This window comes from Pantherophis guttatus, chromosome 2 (genome assembly GCF_059756535.1).
Source record: "Pantherophis guttatus breed Tessera chromosome 2, ASM5975653v1, whole genome shotgun sequence".
Classification (NCBI taxonomy): Eukaryota; Metazoa; Chordata; class Lepidosauria; order Squamata; family Colubridae; genus Pantherophis; species Pantherophis guttatus.
Genome location: NC_142064.1, coordinates 291,586,927 through 291,606,444, shown reverse-complemented (window position 1 = coordinate 291,606,444; position 19,518 = coordinate 291,586,927). Strand labels below are relative to the sequence as shown.

At 52.0% G+C, this 19,518-nt stretch overlaps 2 protein-coding genes across 2 annotated transcripts in view; both read left to right on the top strand.

Annotated features, from left to right (window-relative positions):
* Window positions 1–10,737, top strand: part of LOC148116161 (uncharacterized) — a 29,956-nt gene extending 19,219 nt beyond the window's left edge. Inside the window, exons 6-10 of the mRNA XM_087888313.1 lie at window positions 100–381; window positions 538–679; window positions 3,655–3,848; window positions 9,305–9,595; window positions 10,658–10,737. Of these exons, the coding sequence (XP_087744439.1) occupies window positions 100–381; window positions 538–679; window positions 3,655–3,848; window positions 9,305–9,595; window positions 10,658–10,737 (989 nt within the window). The remainder of the gene's footprint in view (window positions 1–99; window positions 382–537; window positions 680–3,654; window positions 3,849–9,304; window positions 9,596–10,657) is intronic.
* The window catches only part of LOC148116160 (H-2 class II histocompatibility antigen, E-S beta chain-like), a 99,149-nt gene extending 80,762 nt beyond the window's left edge, over window positions 1–18,387 (top strand). The window contains exons 3-6 of the mRNA XM_087884952.1: window positions 14,268–14,549; window positions 14,706–14,819; window positions 15,057–15,080; window positions 15,898–18,387. Of these exons, the coding sequence (XP_087741078.1) occupies window positions 14,268–14,549; window positions 14,706–14,819; window positions 15,057–15,080; window positions 15,898–15,911 (434 nt within the window). The 3' untranslated portion in view covers window positions 15,912–18,387. The remainder of the gene's footprint in view (window positions 1–14,267; window positions 14,550–14,705; window positions 14,820–15,056; window positions 15,081–15,897) is intronic.
* The last annotated feature ends 1,131 nt before the right edge of the window (window positions 18,388–19,518 follow it).

The window sequence follows — 19,518 nt, the reverse complement described above, 5'->3', positions numbered from 1 at the left end:
AGAATCATCTGACTCGTGCTGCGTTTGTCCTTCCCGTCTTCTGCGTCGTTTCTTTCCTGTTGTGTCTCTCATGTGCCTCCTTCTCCTCCTTCCCTCCAGCCAAGCCCACCGTCTCCATCTCCCCCACCAAGATGGAGCCCTCTTCCCCCAACACCATCCTCCTCTGCACCGCGACCGGCTTTTACCCCGTGGAGATCGAGGTCCAGTGGCTGAAGAACGGGCGGCCGGAGGAGGAGGGCGTGGCCTTTGGGGAGGAGCTCCAGAACGGAGACTGGACCTATCAGCTCCAGGTGATGCTGGAGACCCAGCCCCAGAGGGGGGACATCTACACTTGCAAGGTGGGGCATGCCAGCCTGGAGGCTCCCATCACCGTCCAGTGGGGTAAGTCCCTCCCCTCCCTCCCCTCCTGCTCTGTGGCCCCCATCCTGCCCTGAGAAGGGGGAGAAAACCACCCCATGGGGAGAGCTGGAATGGAGCCTCCTTGGGGAAGGTGGGCCTGATCCTCCTGCTCAGGTGAGGCTCCTTCTCCTTCCCCAGAGCCCCGTTTCTCCAGCTCTGCCAGGAGCAAACTCTGGACGGGGATCATGGGGGCCGTGATAGGAGTGGCCTTCCTGGCTGTGGGGCTCTTCTCCTACCTGAAGAGCAAGAAAGGTGAGTCTGGGGGGCTGGAGGAGAGGTGGTGGGGAGGGGACCCTCTAGGGGAGGCCTTTCCTCAAGCTTAGCAGGTGGCCAAGAGGGGCCCCTTGAGGAATGTTTTTGGCAGCTTCTCTTGTTTGAGGGGCTGTAAGTGAAGATCACACAACCTATTATGGGCTATCGATGGGGAGGGGTTCCTGCTGAGTCCTCCAGCCCATGAAGGGTTCTGATTGGGTCTTTTTCTCCTTCCAGCAATTCCCATCCAACCTCCTGCAGGTGAGTTTCTCCTCTTCCCCCTCATCTCAACCTCTCCTAAGAGTTTTAGGTGGCTTTTAAAATTCCTTAATTGTTCCTTTTTGTAAAAAAAACAAAAAACTTGCATGAACAATATCTCCTTGTTGTGGATAGAGCAGTTTTTTGGATTTTGGGCAACGTTCTTTACAGAGGTCTGAAAAAGTATTGCAATCAAAAACAAAAGCACACACAAATGCTAAAATCTTGCTCAGAATTTTTCCACATTTGGGGAAATTGTAAAAGGGAAGGGAAGGGAAGGGAAGGGGGGGTCCATTCCTTCCCATTCCTCCCTTGGGGAGGGAGCACCCCACGTTTAAATTCCCCCACGCATTTTGTAAGCAACCCACCCATTCTGTTAGGCTCACTGTGGAGGGGGGTTCCTGAGGGTATTCAGGAATGGGGACAAATTCCACCCTATGGCTATTTTAAAAGGGGTGACACCAGGGGTGAAATGCTCCCGGTTCAGACCAGATCGCCCAATCCAGTAGCGATGGTGGCAGGTGGTTGGGAGAACCAGTAGCAAAAAGCCCTGCCCCCCCCCACACACCCCATGCCCACCTCTTCCGCCAAAAAAATGCTTTTAAAAGTAAAAAAAAAAAGCCTCTGATGATCGCGCGGCTCAACTGGGATCATCAGAGGCTTTTCAAAGCATTTTTTTCTGCAACCTCTTCGGCCAAAGAGGTGGTAAAAAAAATGCTTTGAAAAAAAAAATGGCCACGCTCACCTAGTCACATTACCCCACCACCACCAAGCCACGCCCACGGAACCGGTAGTAACAAATTTTACATTTCACCCCTACTATGCACTGCGGTATTGTAGGCCACTTCAGCAAATGGCAGGAGATCTGCCCAGCTAAATTGCTGATAATCAACATAGCATCTCAGGTATTGTTCTGTCATTGCATTCGCTCATTCTATACCTCCGTTCGTCCTCGGGTGGGAGGTGGAGGTGAGTCCTTGAGATGACCCTATCAACTTAATGAACTCCCTCCAAAACTTCTCCCTGAACTGCACCCCACCCTCCGGTCCGAGAGGATCCTTCTTGGCACCCCATGCAGACTCCTTTGGGTTCATTAGTTGGAACCTGGACAGGCTCTTCTTCCTGACCCCCCTTCTCCTTCTGAGGATTCCCACAATTTCTGGCCAAGTGAGCCCAGGCTCCCCACTTTGCTGCCACCCCCATCGTAGCCCCGTCTTCTTTCTTCAAATGAAGCATCCCAGCCTTTTCCTCCCTGAAATGGGCGGATTCTCTCTCTGTGTGTCCCTGCCTGTCAACCACCCCCCTGCAGTGTGGGTCTGCCTTGGGGGTGGGGGATGAAAGGGAAGAAGAATATGTTATTTACGGTAAAAGTGTCTCTTTATATTCTGATTTTCTTCCCCGTCTCTTTTTCTACAGCACTCATGAATTAATCCTGCTCTCCGATGCAAAAGCATATTTTTTATTTAACAGCTGAGGACTCTTTGTCCTGTTTGCAACCTCTGAGAAATGGAGGCTGAAGGTGGCAGTTTGTGGGGAGGAGGAGAATGGCAGCCTGGACCTTCTCCTGCTGAGACACACATAGACCCCAGCTTCCTTTCAGGGCCTCTCTTCCTTGTGAGGGAGGGTTGGAGACCATCTAGACTGTCCCCAGGGATGCTAGGTGGACCTGTCACTCCAGACCCCTCAACTCTCCTGGCTTTGAACCCACAGCAGCTTCATCTACATTATTCTTCCTCCCATCACTTCCCTTCCCTTCGCTTTGCTATAAAAGAATAAACTTCAGATGTAAGAAAACCCTGGAATCCTCCCTTCCTCTTCCTCCTCTTCCTTTTTGCTGCCCCCGCAGGAGGGTCCTCCCTCCGCTGCCTCTGGATCCACCATCCAGGCTACTTTGGGTCCGAAGCCAGAACTGGTTCAGGAGGAGGGTGGGCAGATCCAGGGAGGCGAAGGGGCAGGACCCCACTTTCTGCTCAGAGGCCTCCTTGCTCTGCTTCCCCTCAAGCCCCCTTTTGAGGAGCAGAATGGCAGCAGGCATGGACCTCCCTGAGCATTTGTGGGGAGCCATTGGGGGGCACCCGAGACTCCCCTACATTCATGGAGCCATTTCATCCATTTCTCTCCTTCACAACTGGAGGTTCCTGCCCCATTTGGGCACCCAATGGCTCCCTCCCTCTTTGGGGCTCAGATTCAAATGGTAGAGAGTCTCCTGCTATATGGTATAAATGGTGTAAGTTTGAGCAGGAGGTTGGACTAGATGACCTCCAAGGAAACCATCTGAAGCCGTTCCTGGTGCAGAAGACATTGCCATGGAGGGGAAGACCTGCTCTGGGGGAAAAAGGGGGGGAGTTCAATGGGGCAACCCTAAGTGGAAGACCCCTCCCTTCTCCCCATCACCTCTAGATGCCCCTAGACAGCCCTCCAACTGAGCCTCGCCCTCTCCAGAGGTCATCCAGACTGACTGTGCAGGACTCCAGTGGCCTCAATCCCCGAGGCAAAATTTCCCCCTCCCCTTCCTCATCTGGGGTCTTGGGGCCACTAGAGGAAAAATAGGTCGGAGTGTGATTGTAGGAATTGTCTGAAATTGTCTGAGAAGATTTGGGCTCCTTTGAGCAATGCCTCCCCTTGCAAGACAGAGTGCAAGAACCTGGAGAAGGGACAACACCAAATGTACCAATGGCAGGGGGGAAAAATTAGACCGGACCTCCTTAAGAAAAAAAGTAAGTCTTGTGTTGATTCATTGTTTAGGGGAACTGAAACAGCCGTTTCTAAGACGGACAATCAAACTAAGGTGGTTGGTTGTTTCCCAGGAGCAGCTATCAAAGACGTGACTGAGGGGCTTACAGAAATAATGAAGCCCACAGATTCTTATCCCTTTTTCCTCTTTCATGCTGGGAGGAATGAAAAAGTCCCTGGAAACGATGCCAAGAGACTCGGAGCAGGTGGGCAAGGGAGCCAAAGAGTTGGGGGCACAGGGGGATTTCTCTTCCACTCTCCCAATAAAGGGAACCATCCAAGGAGGGAAGTCAAGCCTGGCTTAGGGGATGGTTCTCTGGAGGGATATTGGGATTCTTGGACCATGGTCCACAACACCCACATGGGGGGCTTCTGGCAGGGGATGAGCTGCCCTCACAAGAACCCAGAAGTTCAGCTTTGGACACGAACCGGCTCGCCTCATCCGAAGGGCTTGAAAGTGAGACCGAAGTGAGAGGGAGACAAAGTTTTAGAAGCAAATTCCAAGCTCAAATCTCAGAGGAATCAACCAAATGGAAAGAAAGAAGGGAAACTCGGAGACAGAGCAGGAGATGTAAAAAGCAAATATGAGGTCAGTCAAAAAGGGACTCAGATGCACGGATGTTCATAGTACGAGGAATAAATGGGGTGAAGGTGGAACCCAAAGGCAGGTGTGACATTGTTGCAATCACCAAAACTTCATGGGATGAAACCCAAAATTGGAAGGTGCAACTAAAGAGATTTAATGCGGAGGAATCAGGAAGCAGCTGTCCAAAGGAAGTGGGAGACACGGACACTAACTTGTAGTTTTATGTAAATAAATGTATTTCACGTCTACATTCACAGCAGACAAGATAGTTGGGAATGCCGGGAGATTGTGAGGTAAATCTCAAACAGCATTCTGAGCACATGGAAGAAAAAGGCGGGAAAAAGGGAAACGCCCCCTTTCCACCCAAAGCAACCAATCAGAGCGCAGATCACCTCATACAGGAGCCTGCACGCACTCAGCCACAACGGTGTGTTCTGGACCATTGTGCATTTCCCTCTTTCAGCTCTCAACATTTAATATCTTCACATTTAAAGTGCTCCAAAGAAACAGACCTAATAAAAGAGGAGGTGGAGTTGCACTATGTATATAAATAATAAACAAACTGATCTAGAAACCCAACAGAAGAAAGAAAAACCTCCTTCAATGCATTTGGGTTGAGATAAAAGGGGAGAAAAGAGGGATGGGGGAATATTCGGAGCCTCCCAACCAACCAGAGGAAAGAGATGGAAGTTTCTGTTACTTAGCCGAGGCCCGGAGGAAGCTCCCCCCAAGAGTCATGGGGGGCTTGGACTCCCCTTGCCTCACCTGGGAGGCAGGTTCTGCGCCTGGTGGAAGAGGAAAGAGGCTCCTGGGAAACCCAGCAGACCAGAGGCCGCCTTGGAAGCAGCCCCCCCTCCTTTCCCCCCATACGGGGCCTTTGCCACCAGGGGAGGGGAGACCCTGGACGGGGCCTTCTCCAACCCCCAGGGAGCCTTTGAGGCTCCCCCTCCCCCTCCTCCTGGCCCCTCCGATCCTCTCTCTGGGAGGCTCCGGTCAGCAGAGAAGCCTTTAAGGTTCATCAGAGAGGACCCAGGAGAGAACTAGGGAGACTGTGGCCGGCAGAAGCCGTGGGGGATCTACGAGGAGATTCCTTCAAGGGCAGAAATTGAAACGTATTTAAAGAGGCTGCAACGAATGGACAAGACACTGATGGGAACGAATAAGCTTCTACTGTCTCTGCTTATATTCAAAATAATAAAGTTATCCATCCATCCATCCATCAAATCTCTCTCATCTTCTCTCTCACATTTATGTAGCCCCTCATCTGACAAAAAGTGAGATAAATAAAAACAGGTATTAAAAAACATTCAAAGCAATAAAAAATATTTTAAAAAGAAGGAATATTAGGCGGAGAGTCACTTTTTTTAGTGCCATTGTAACTTCGAACGGTCACTAAATGAACCGTCATAAGTCAGGGACTCCTTTCTTCAATGGGCTTTAAGTGATGGAGAAAAGGACCAGAGAGCTATCATGAGGTGGTGGGGAGGGGCCCCTTCAGCCACCTCCAATGGGGCAGAGGACCAAGGGGCTGCCCCACCTGCAGACTCAGCCATGGGGCGGAGGAGGAGGAGGAGGGGAGTCCCTGAGGGAGAATGGAGGCTTGTTGCCTGCTGGATCCTGGCCAGGTCCTCAGTTCCACTTCGGAGGAGCCCAGAGCTTCAGGCTGGGGAAGCGAAGCCCAAGCGCCTCTGCAGCTCTCGGGGGCTGGAGAAGGAAGGGCTGCTCTGTGTGTGTGTGTGTGAGAGAGAGAGAGAGAGAGAGGGAACTCGGAGAAGAGCACAATATTTGGGGGGTTGGAAGCATGAAAGGGGCCCAGAGGTTCTGCCTGGGTCAGGTGAGGGAGGGAGGCCCCACATAGGCTGCCTGGATCTGGGGCTGTGGCTGTGTCAGATACACAACTGTGGGGCAGATGCTGGGGGGGACCTGGCTCTGGGCTGCTGAGGCTGGTGCTGGGCCAGGGGGGAGTTTGACCCCTCCAGCCCCCCCATCCCTGGAAAGGACCCAGGCCACCTCTGGACCCCCAAAGCTCTTGAAACAGGATCCGGAATTCAGGATCTCTCTAAGCCGCCTTTGCGTAACTCACAGGAACCCAAATCTCCCCCAAAGACTAGAAAAAAAGAACAAACGGCCAGAATGGAGAATCCGGCTCATTCGTAATATAAAATGTTTGTGAGATTTATGGATCCTGGCATATCTGTTGCCTCTTGGAGGGGAGGCGGGTCTTTTTCTTCCCTTCCGAGCTTTATTATTGTCTTTTTTGAATGGGGTGTAAATGTGATTCATCTCTCTGGGTCTGTTGACAACCAGAAGTTTCCTTTCAGGATTCCTGGACAAGGAACTTGAAATATAAATTTATTACTTTATTACTGGACATCAGCCAGAATTCCTTATATGCAAAAATGGAAAGAAACCTCCATCCCCAGGATGGAGGAAAGGATGGAATGAAAAATGTGGCAGAGATGGAGAAATAAACTTTTTGAGCAGAGGAAAGAAGAGATATCCAGCTGTTTATCTACCTGGAAGCCACTTCTGGACTTTGTGCTTGAGGCAGGAAAAAAAGGAAATCTGGAGTTTTGGGATTTACTGATTAAATTAAATTAGTGTTATGGAAATGGTTAATATTTACTTACAGAAGAAATAAAAACAGAGGGTACAATTTCATTTTGTATTTTTTTATGCTGGGGAAAGTTTTTTCCTCTCTCTTTTTTTTTTTTGCCCTTTATCCCCCACTTCTCCTTCCCCTTTCTTTCCCTTCCCCATTTCCCTAAGACTTTTATTCTCTCTTTTATGCCCTTATAGTCTTAATAAAAATCATAAAAAGGAGCCTTTTGTTTTAGGGGCCTTCCTGTCCCACAGCCAAAATAGGCAAATCTCATCAGGATCAGCACAATCAAATGGCAAAATTTCTTCCAAAATGTCACTTTATATATTTCTCTGCTGAAAGTAGAGATTGTTTTGCATTATGGAAAGGAGGAAAGGAGCGGGAAGCGGAGGAGAAACGGCCCAACTTCATTCCGGGATCTTCATCCGGGGCTGCTTTGCAAGGAAAAGGGGGATCCCGACCCACAGAGAGAAAGGAAGAGGGAGATTCCTACACAATCGGGGTTCAGGGGCGGGAAACCTGAAGGAGACGGTCCGTCCAGACGTTCTGAGCAAGGGAGACGCGTGTTTCAAGGAAGGAAATCGCCCTTTTCTCTTGTAAAGCCAAGAGATCCCTATGGAGATTCCCTGTGAAGGGGGGGGATTCGGCTGGATTAGGAGGGATCCCTGCAGATCCTGCCTGGACTGTCAGCTGAGGGTTTTCCTGGCTTCCCTTCGGATTGGGGGGAGCGTGTGACCCCCAAATCCTGGCTGGCTGTGGGGCTGCCCCTCCCCCCTTGTCATCCAGGGCAGCTGCTGGGGGTCCCTCCTCCCCTTCTGAGCCCCGAAGGACCCCTCGAGCTCTGGATCCACTTTGCCCTTCTGGACTCTCGGCAGATCCACCTTAGGCTCCTTCTGGGCACTGTGGGAACTCAGAGGGCAGCTAGTCCGCCCCTCCAGTCAGGGCGCCCAGAGAAAGGGAGAGTGGAGGAGAATCATGGGGGGGGGGCGCAGAAGGAAGTCCACACTCCCCTCCGGAGCTGGCATGAAAGACCCCCAAGACTGAAGGGATTCCCCTCCCCCACTTTCTCCGCTTCTCTCTCTGCGCAGAACTCTCTCCTGCATCGGGCGAAGTCAAGGGAGGCTCTGCCCGGAGACCGATGACGCTGCAGAAGGGAGGATTCCCATTGGTCCTCCTGCTCTTTCTGGACACTCCCTCTTCCGAAGTCCGAGGAAAACTCCTCCCCCCCTCCAGACCCTCCGATTCCTCCTCTGGGGCTGGGGGCGTCTTTCTCCCCCCTTTGGGGCGCTTGTGGGGAGCCTCCATGGCTTTGGCTGGGCTCCCCCTGATGCTGCTGCTGGGGGCGCTGGCCCGGATCCCCGGGAGCGAAGGGGGGGAGGAGACCCCCGGTAAGGAGGGGGCTGGGCGGGGGAGGAGGGGGCTGGGAAGGGGGAAGGAAGCCTCCCCCAGCCTCGATCTCTGCGTGGTCTCCTCCCCCTTCCTCCCCACAATCTCCCCCAGGAGGACGGAGAGGGACCCTAATCCTAAGACTTCCCCCATGTAGCCCAGGTGGGGGTCGCGGCCTCTCCTGTGCCTGGGTGGGAGGGGGCTGCATGGAAAGAGGAAGGGGAGGAAAAGCGAAAGAGGGAAACTGAGGCATTTTCAGCCCTGAATCCCCGGAAGGGAAAAGAGGCATTTGAGCAAAAGTCTTTTTCCTTCTTCACAAACTTCACTTTTTCTTCTCAATCTCAGATTTGAGGCTTTGAAGGTCAGGCAAGAGGGGGGCTTCGGGCCCTTCTGGGGGAGACCCTGAATTGGGGGAGGAGACCAAGAACCCCCATAATCCCCCTGGAGGGGAGGGGGAAGGGAGGGAGAAGGAGGGGGCGGGAGACCCACCCTTTGAGAGGCTCTTCGGGGGGGCTGCACTGCAGGGTCTTTTTGGGGAGGGGGAGAGGAAAGAGGGGTGATCCTCCACAGTCCCCCAAAGGGAGGGAGCTGGGCTGAAGATTGGGGGGAAGGAGAAAAGGGAGGAGAGAGGAAGGGAAGGTGAGGCTTGAACAGCAGGGAGACCCCACGAGAGTCGGTCTAGATGTCCTCATTGTGGCCCCTCCCCAGATCCCCTCCCAAAGGAAGAGAGAGTGGGGGGGATGGAAGCTACTTTCCCTCCAGCCCCTCCCCCCATCCTTCCTGCCCCTTGAGATCCAACCTTCCCTGCAGAGACTGAACGGGATCGCTGGACCGGTTGAGCTTCTGCCTGCCTTTTCCCACCCCTCCCCCTCTTCCCTCCCCTCCCCCTCCAGACCCCCCAGGAAGCCTCCCTTCCTCTCTGGGACTGACAGAGTTCCCGCTCCCTCCTCTAGGGGGCATCTTCCTCCATTACCTGAAAGGAAGGTCCCCCTTCCCGCTAGATCCCCCCTCCTCTCACAGCGGCTGGGAGCGATGGGCCCTGGAGTCCCTCCTGACGGCCTTCCTCCCCCTCCTCCTCCCCCGCGCAGCCCATTTCCTGGCCCAGGTGAAGCACGAGTGCCGCTTCCTCAACGGGACGCAGTGGGTGAGATACCTGGAGAGGCAATTCTACGACCAGCAGGAGTTTTTCCGCTTCGACAGCGACCTCGGGAAGTACGTGGCCGTCACGGAGTTTGGGAAGGTGGATGTGGACAAGTGGAACAGGGATGAGCAGCGTCTGCAGTACATGAAGGCCGGAGTGGATCGCTTCTGCCGACACAACTACCGGGCGCACAGCTTCCAGTCGGCCAAGGTGGAGGAGCGCCTGGTTGGCCGGAGAAGTGAGTCTGGGGGGGAGGGAGGGAGGCGGATGCCGGGACCCCCTTTTCATTTAACCCCTCAGGATCCTCCGGGATGGAGGTTTTGCTCCTTATTAATTTATTCTACCCTCTCAGATTCATAAAATCCTCCTTTTCTTCCCAGGGTCCAAAGTCTCATCCGCTCTGGAATCTGGGATCCCTTCGATCCATTCCCCCCCCTCAACAAGAAAATCCATCCACATATGTTTCCTTTGGGGTGGGGGAGGGGAATCCAGCCAGATCTCTCTCTCTCTCTCTCCTGCTCAATGCAGGCAATCCTCCACTTAACAACAGTTCATTTAATGACCGTTGAAAGTTACAACAGCAGTGAAAAAAAATGACTTATGACCCTTTTTCACACTTACGACCATTGCAGCCTCCCCAGGGTCACGTGATTCAAATCCAGATTCTTGGCAACGGCCTCGTACTTGTGACGGTCACAGTGTCCCACAGACACGTGACCCCCTTTTGCGACCTTCCCATAAGCAAAGTCCGTGGGAAGCCGGATTCACTTAACAATCCTGTTACACATTTAACAACTGCAGTGATTCACTTAACGACTGTGGCAAGAAAGGTCGTAACATGAGGCAAAATTTATTGAACAAACATCTCACTTAGCAACAGAAATCTTGGGCTCAATTGTGGTCATAAGTCGAGGACTCCCTGTATCTACATATATATTTCTCTCTATCCCCGATTCATTTCTATCCTATTCAGGAACCTCCCGTCTCCCTCCCTCTTCCCACCCAGAAGCCCCTCCCCTCTTCCTCTGCCCCAGAAATGCTGCTTTTGGCACTTTGGGAGAAAACCTCATTTTTTACCCAAAATAAAAAAAAGAATTAGTGGACACTTTTTCTCCTGTCGACCCCTTTCTATGGATCTTCTGCTTTTCTTTCATCTTTCTTCATTCAGAGTCATTTCCATTGGATTGGAATTGGATTGCAGCTTTGAAATCCAATAAAGAAAGAAATGAGTAACGGAAGCAGGCAAGAATTTGTAATCATGATTCAATGCTTAAACCGAGATGCAAAACCTCAATAATAGGAACCCTGATCGCTTCCGTCTTCCTTCCTGGGGAGGCTCCTGATTTGGGGGGAGAATCCAAAAACACCCAGAAACCTTAAAACTGAATTTGGGGTCATAAGAAAGAAATTGGGCCTCCATTCAGCCCTGAAGCCTCAGATTCTTTCATTCTCTCTTCCAGATTCCTTCAATGTTGCCTACATTTCTTTTTCTCATTTTATTTCTTTATGTAATAAAAATCTTCTATATTTCTTTTATCAACTGATGGGGTTTCAGAGGCCAAAAGCATTGCGCAAATCAAGGACTTTAGCTGCCCTTGTTGCCATTCGGCCTTTCCAGGGAAATTATATTCCTTTTATTAGAATCAGAGAAGTCTTTAAAGCATCATCACTTAAGAACTGGTTAAGTTTAACTCCAGAGATTCTCCAAAAATAACATCTCACCATAGAATCCAATAAGATCTTTCTTCCATAAGAGGAAAACCTCCAGATCCTAAGAGAGGATTTTCAGCTGCCACATAAGATGCATTTGGAAATGTTTTTACTACCAAAGAGGATATTTTCATGGAGATAATAATATTCAGCTGTTTAATTGGTTTCTGGATGATATTTAAAGTTTTTTTCCCCTACAAACAGCCCAACATTCTTGTCATCTGGCACAGTACTTGAAATAATTCTCATTCCAATAATATTTAATATAGAGATTTCACTTTCACTTTTATTCATTTCTCTAGTGATTTTTGAGAACCTCCGAAAGTGCCCCAAGTGCCAATTGTGTTGGTGTTGTGAGTGTGTCTCTTTTGTGGGCCTCTCAGGGCCTCCCTCCCTCCTCCCTCCTTTTGGGGGTCTCTGGGGGGATTTTCCCTTCAGGGAAAGGAGCTTCATCAGCTGCCCAAAGACTCCAAAGCCCATCCTCCCCTCCTCTTTTCCTCCCTTGCCTCCTTCCTTCCTTCCTTCCTCTGGTTCAGGAACAGGACCAAAATCTCTGGATGGTTTGTTGCTTTAGCTGCTCAGAAGCTTCATCCACATAAATAAAATGCATTTTCATTATAAATCCAAAATGGTGATCCTGAATTTCATTGTGATTCATATAATTTCTTCTTCATCAAAAGTATTATTTTTACTTCCATGAAAATACTTCAGACAAGAGGCCAATAATTCTCCATTTATTAAAAGAACAGGAATATTTATTAAATCCCATGTATTTAGAGCAAATTGTTGGTGCGGCTCCAGTTGAGGAGACCTGAAATCACAGGATGTTTCTTGAGTCTCTTTGGGGGAATTTTCTCTTCCTTTTTCTTTGACTTCTGAGCTGACTTTTCTCTCCGGAGAGATCCGGGCGTCTCCTTCCCCCGAGAGGCCAAAGCTTTTCTCCGGCCACCAAGAGAGGCTCCCAACCTTCCCTCAATTCTCCCCAAAATTATATATATGTATATAAAGACCTTAATGAATCCTGTTGAATCAATCTGCCTGTGGGTGCTTTCTGGATTTGGTTTTTACAAGAAACTCTGATTTATATCTGTGTCCTATTTTACTATTTTATGCATCAAGCTTGATATCAAAAAGAAATCTTGAATAACATGATGTGGGGCAGCTAAAATGTACTTTGTCCTCCTGCTGTTTTAAATCAAAAGGTCTATTAAATTGGATTCCTGGATGGGCCGAGGGAGAAAGTTGTGTCCCTCGGTAGGTATTTAAAAGGAAAAAAAAAACCTTTTTCCAATTCAATTAAAATCTCCAGCAACTCCCATCTGGCCAAATAGGAACCCCAAAATCTTCACACTGCAGTCTTGTAAATAAGGAGGTTTGGGATGGGCTATAAAAATAAAAATGTAAAAATACCAAATTGCAGCTTTAAAATCTGATCCTTCCATTTTCTTGCTAAAAGACTTTTTTTCTCATCCAAAATTTGCATTTCCTGTTTTTTAAAAAAAAGCCATTTTCAGTTTGTAAAGCCTCTGCCTTCTTTTAGCAATTCCACAAAGGCCTTTAATGTCCCAAGAGGCAAATGGGATTTTCCTGGAAAATAAAAAAAACTCACACCTGAAATGCTGCTATTTGTCTGCGTGGAAACCTGACCAGATCCCAGGTTGGAATTACAAATAACCATTTAAAAATGGGTTCTTCTTAAGCATTATAGAATTTACTGTTAAGAAGAAAATCCCTCAACAGAAAAGAAAATGGTTAGCAAAGGACTCTGGGCTGGAATGGATCTATTGTCAACTCTCTTGGGGGGCTCATCCAGACTAAACCCCCCCCATTAATCCATCCAAGAGTTGTGCCAGTTGGAGCATTTGCTGAAGGAGGAGATCCAGATCCAAGATCCCCTCTGGATCCCTTCCCCACTCCCTGCCCCCCTCATCCAGGGCAGAGGCTTCCCTCGGGGAGTCAGAGGGACCCCTCCCCACCTCCTTCCCCAGGAATGGCCGGTTCCTGCGGCTGGGAAGGAGGCCGGCTGGGTGCAGGCAGAGCCTGGTCTGAGGGGGGGGTCTCCCTCTGAATCCCCCCAAAGCCCCCCCAGGAAGGATCCTTGAGAGAGATCATGAGATCCCCCAAAAGCTCTTCTGCCCTTCCTGCTCTGAAGGGGGGATTCAGGGTCTCTCATCTTCAATGGGGGAGAAACTTTTCCTTCAGGGGATTCTGGCAGTTATGGGGAGCAAAGGGCTGCCCCCCCCCCATTGGGCTCCTTTGCCCTGTCCTTCAAAATGCCTCTTTCTCTTGAGGCTGCCTAAAATTGGAGGGTTTTGCAGCCACATCACATTTTGCACTTTTCCCCCTGAAATCTTCTGCTGATTTTTTTGTTTATTTCTGCATCTTGTGGATCCTAAAGGGAGAAAAGAAAAAGTGGAAGGAGAAATTTTCTCTCTCCAAATAAAACTTTTTGAAACGTGATTGACACACCAAAGAAAATTGAGACAAATATCGGCTTTTCTCTCCTCTTTTCTCTCTCTTTCTTTCTTTTTCTTTCTTTCTCTTGGCAAGCTTGGTTGACCACCTTCAGGGCTGCCCAGAGGCATTTGGCTCCATCCTCTCTCCTCTCCTCTATAACCTCCGCATGAAGCCGCTGGGTGAGGCCATCCGTCACCAGGGCTGGAGGTCTCCTCCGTCTGCTGATGTTATAAGGTTTCATCTCCACCTCTGGGGACCCAGGAGATGCTGAGGCTGCCCCCTCGAGGGTCCTGGAGGCTGTGGGGGGAGGGGCTGAGTGGGGGATTAGGGGCTTCGGCTGAACCCTGGAAAGGCCAAAGGGCTTTGGGTGTTGGGAGCCCCAAGATGGGGGACTTTAACCAACTTCCTTCTGGGTGGAGCTGCATTGTCCCAGAGACCCAGTTGGCAATTCTGGAGGTTCTCCTGGACTCCCGGAGAGCAGGTGGCAGTCACGGCTAGGAGAGTGTCTGTAAGACTTTGGGTTAGTTGTGGCCACTTTGGCAAATAAATTTAATAAATAACTAAGTTTACTAAACAAACAAACAAACAAATATTGTGGTATTAGATCTAATTAAAAATCTGATTTCATTTTCAACGAGATCCCAAGACTCATCCGACTCGTGCTGCGTCTGTCCTTCCCGTCTTCTGCGTCATTTCTTTCCTGTTGTGTCTCTCATGTGCCTCCTTCTCCTCCTTCCCTCCAGCCAAGCCCTCCGTCTCCATCTCCCCCACCAAGATGGACCCCTCTTCCCCCAACACCATCCTCCTCTGCACCACGACCGGCTTTTACCCCGTGGAGATCGAGGTCCAGTGGCTGAAGAATGGGCGGCCGGAGGAGGAGGGCGTGGCCTTTGGGGAGGAGCTCCAGAACGGAGACTGGACCTACCAGCTCCAGGTGATGCTGGAGACCCAGCCCCAACGGGGGGACGTCTACACTTGCAAGGTGGGGCACGCCAGCCTGGAGGTCCCCATCACCGTCCAGTGGGGTAAGCCCCTCCCTCCCTCGCCTCCTGGTCTGGGAACTCCCATCCTGCCCTGAGAAGGGGGAGAGACCCTCCCTGTGGGGGGAGTCGGAATGGACCCTCCTGGGGGAAGGTGGGCCTGATCCTCCTGCTCAGGTGAGGCTCCTTCTCCTTCCCCAGAGCCCCGTTCCTCCAGCTCTGCCAGGAGCAAACTCTGGACGGGGATCATGGGGGTCGTGATAGGAGTGGCCTTCCTGGCTGTGGGGCTCTTCTCCTACCTGAAGAGCAAGAAAGGTGAGTCTGGGGGGCTGGAGGGGAGGTGGTGGGGAGGGGACCCTCTAGGGGAGGCCTCTCCTCAAGCTTAGCAGGTGGCCAAGAGGGTCTCCCTGAGGAATGTTTTTGGCAGCTTCACTTATTTGAGGGGCTATAAGTGAGGATCACACAACCCATTATGGGCTATCGATGGGGAGGGGGTCCCGCTGAGTCCTCCAGCCCATGAAGGGTCCTGATTGGGTCTTTTTCTCCTTCCAGCAACTCCCATCCAACCTCCTGCAGGTGAGTTTCTCCTCTTCCCCCTCATCTCAGCCTCTCTTAAGAGTTATAGGTGGCTTTTAAAATTCTTTAATTGTTCCTTTTAAAAAAAAAAAAACTTGCCTGAACAATATCTCCTTGTTGTGGATAGAGCAGTTTTTTGGATTTTGGGCAACATTTCTTTACAGAGGTCTGAAAAAGTATTGCAATCAAAAACAAAAGCACACACAAATTTTGCATTTCACCCCGGGTGAAACCCATGCTACTATGCACTGCGGTATTGTAGGTCACTTCAGCAAATGGCAGGAGATCTGCCCAGCTAAATTGCTGATAATTATCATAGCATCTCAGGTATTGTTCTGTCATTGCGTTCGCTCGTTCTCTACCTCCGTTCGTCCTCAGGTGGGAGGCGGATCTAAGCCCTTGAGATGAACCTATCAACTTAATGAACTCCCTCCAAAACTTCGCCCTGAACTGCACCCCACCCTCCGGTCCGAGAGGATCCTTCTTGGCACCCCATGCAGACTCCTTTGGGTTCATTAGTTGGAACCTGGACAGGCTCTTCTTCCTGACCCCCCTTCTCCTTGTGAGAATTCCCACGATTTCTGGCCAAGTGAGCCCAGGCTCCCCCCATCGTAGCCCCGTCTTCTTTCTTCATATGAAGCATCCCAGCCTTTTCCTCCCTGAAATTCTCTCTCTATGTGTCCCTGCCTATATCAACCACCCCCCTGCAGTGTGGGTCTGCCTTGGGGGTGGGAGCTGAAAAGGAAGAAAAATATGTTATTTACAGGAAAAGTGTCTCTTTATTTTCTAATTTTCTTCCCCATCTTTTTTTCTACAGCACTCATGAACTAATCCTGCTCTCCAATGCAAAAGCATATTTTTTTCTTTAGTCGCTGATGACACTTTGTCCTGTTTGCAACCTGTGAGAAATGGAGGCTGAAGGTGGCAGTTTGGGGGGAGGAGGAGAATGGCAGCCTGGACCTTCTCCTGCTGAGACACACACATACACCCCAGCTTCCTTTCAGGGCCTCTCTTTCTTGTGACGGAGGGGTGGAGACCATCTAGGCCAGGGGTCCTCAAACTACGGCCCGCAGACCGAGTACGGCCCACTGACACAATGTATCCAGCCCACACAGTGGTGGGATTCAGCCCCGCCCGCTGCCCCACCACTCCCACCCACTCCTCGCATGGCTGGCTTTTCCTAGCTGACAGGTGCCCGGGGAAGAGGTGCCTCACCTGCTGTGGCTGTCAGAGGGTCCGGGGGACGGCCAGGGACTGCATGGTCCTTGTGTGGCAGCAGGGACTCCGCAGCTGGCCCTCCGAGAAACAGGCAAGGTGGCGGCAGCAGGCCGAGGGGCGGAGGCGGGTGAGGCACGTGATACGGATCACACGCCTGCTCCATCCCATGTGGTTGGGACAAGGCACATGGTTGTCCGAGGCATCCAGCCCGCGGGACGGCATTCCTCTCCCCTGCGCCTCTGTCTTTGGCTACTGCTCCCATTGCGGGGGAAGACAAGGTGAGGAGTGGGGGGGGGCTGCTGCCTACTGCCTCCCATCTCTTTTGCCCTGCAGTTGGAGATCACGTCACTGCTGGTCATCTCCTTGGTCCCCTCGCGGGTCTTGCCCTTGGCCTATGCATGAAGCATGTTCCCCTCACGCACCCAATTGCAGCCGTGGGTGCACAAGAGGGGCGCTTTGCCAGCAGACCCTGCAGGAAATGGGGAGGGGAGCCCGGCCTTTCCCTGTCTGCTACCAGACAGAACATGTGGGGCCATCTGGGCTTCCCTGAGGCATTGGGGGGCGGGGGCGTGGTAAGAAGCAGCACTCACCCCAAGGCTGGAGGAAGAGAGCCTTTGAGCCTTAGGCACCAGTTTGGGTGGCGCCTTGCCAACTCGCCTGCTCACACGGAAGGAGGCCCGGCTACTCCCGAGCCATGCCTTCCCGGAATTTGGCTGCCACCCTCCCTCTCCAGTGGCGGAGACGGCTGTCCTCTTTCAGGAGCGGGCAGCTGAGCAATGGTGGGGGGGAGGGAGAAGGCAGCAGCTGGTGCAGCGCCCACTCCCTAGATCACTCGCCTCTCACCAGTCCCATTTTGCCAACAGGTGCATGAGAGCTCGGAATGGAGATGCGGTGGTGGTGGGGGAGGGCTGCAAGGCAGAAGGCTGCCTTCAGTCCAGGGAAGGGACCGCAGGAGGAGCTGTGTCACTCGGGCAGCATCCCGAAAGCACTGTGGAGCTGCTGCCTGGCAGGACAGGGCGGGGCGCTGCTCTCTCTGCTGAACAGCCCCAGTGAAAGAGGCACATCATTGGGGGTCTCTACTCCTGGCAGCTCCTGGGTGGCAACTCCACCGCCACTCAGCAGACCTGTGCAGCCTGAAGGAGGCGAAGAGGCCAGTTAGAAAGGCGTGTTCCTCTCGCACACCACCAAGGCTGTCAGCAGCTTGGCCAGGTCCATTAGGCTGCGGCCACGAGTGGGGAAAGCTCGATCCCCATTGGTGCTATGGCTGCCCAAGTCCAGCCGGGATTGCGTTCCTCCACCCCCCACCCCCCACATCTCTGCTGATCCTGGGCAGCCAAGTTTCCGATGGGGATCTGGCTTCCCCACTTGCGGTGGCCGCAGCCTAATGGACCTGGGCAAGCGGCTGACGTTTCTTTCCTGAGAGAGAGATGGGAGGGAGAGAGCGAATGGGATGGGATGGAGCAAGGTTTCTCTTCCCCACCCCCATTTGCTCTTCTAGGAGGGAGAGAGAAGGAGAGGGGGAGAGAGAGAGAGATGGATGGATGTGAATTGCTGCAAAACTGAGTTTTCTGAAGTGGCCCACTAGACTTGTAAACAATTTAAAAAACAATCTAGTCAAAAGAAAAGTCAAACAAAAGCAAATAAAACACTCCCAGGAGGAAAACCAATTAAAGTTTCATTTGTGTGTATTATTTAATGGACTGCTAAATTGGATGCGCCCACCCAGCCTCACCCACCCAGTCACATGGCCACCTAGCCACGCCCACCAAGTCACATGGCCACCTAGCCACGCCCACCAAGTCTCATCCCCCCCCCAGCCACACCCATCTAGCCAGTCCGGCCCTCAAAAGTCTGAGGGACCCTGAAGTGGCCCCGTTCAAAAGTTTGAGGACCCCTGATCTAGACTGTCCCCAGGAATACTGGGCTGACCTGTCACTCCAGACCCCTCAACTCTCCTGGCTTTGAACCCACAGCAGCTTCATCTCCATCATTCTTCCTCCCACTCCCTTCCCTTCCCTTCGCTTTGCGACACACTGATGGGAACGAATAAGCTTCTACTGTCTCTTCACAAATAAAAATATTTTAAAAAGAAGGAATATTAGGCAAAGAGTCACTTTTTTCAGTGCCATTGTAACTTTGAAAGGTCACTAAATGAACCGTTACAAGTCAAGGACTCCTTTCTTCGATGGGCTTTAACTGAGGGAGAAAAGGACCAGAGAACTATAATGAGGTGGTGGGGAAGGGCCCCTTCAGCCTCCTCCAATGGGGAAGAGGACCAAGGGGTTGCCCCACCTGCAGACTCAGCCATGGGGCGGAGGAGGAGGAGGGGAGTCCCTGAGCTGCCCTGAGGGAGAATGGAGGCTTGTTGCCTGCTGGATCCTGGCCAGGTCCTCAGTTCCGCTTCGGAGGAGCCCAAAGCTTCAGGCTGGGGAAGCGAAGCGAAGCCCTCTGCAGCTCTTGGGGGCCGGAGAAAGAAGGGCTGCTCTGTGTGTGTGTGTGTGTGTGTGTGTGTGTGTGTGTGTGTGTGTGTTTATGTGATGTCAGGAAGAACTCAGAATCAAACTCTGTGTGGGGGAGGGGAAACCTGAAAAGAGCCCAGAAGTTCTGCTTTGATCAGGAGAGCGATGGGATCCCACCAGAGTCTCTCTGGATCTGGGGCCAGTTTTGGGTGACTGGCTGTGTCCAAACACACAATTGTGGGGCAGGTTCGGACTCTGCCGCCTCCTTCAGCTGCAGGAGGGGACCCAGTTCTGGCCTGCTGAGGCTGGTGCTGCCCCTCCCCCCATCCCAGGAGAGGATCCAGGCCGCCTCAGGATAGGCGCCCTGTGGGATGTCTGCCTGCTGCAGCTGGGAGAGGGTGGGGGCTCTGATCTGGCATCACCAACCGTTAGCTGGTATTTGATCCTCAGCCCTCAATAGCTGGCAGCTGCCCAGCCTCCGATGCCCTCACCCAGCTGAGAGAGATCGGCCTGGTTAGCCTGAGGATGGGAGACCACCAGGAAGCCTCTAGGGGGAGAGTCGGGCTTGGCCAGGACGTTCGGCGGGGGGGTATCTGGAGGGGGTCTAGCTGGTCCAAGCTATGTTTTTACCATCGGTACTGTGTGTGGGAGAGGTAGATATGGTGGGAGCAGGGGGCCATATCATGTTAAGGGAGCACGCACCTGCTTTCTTCAAGCGGTAGGGTGCTCCGGCCCCCAAGGCTCCACCTGTTCTCCAGGTA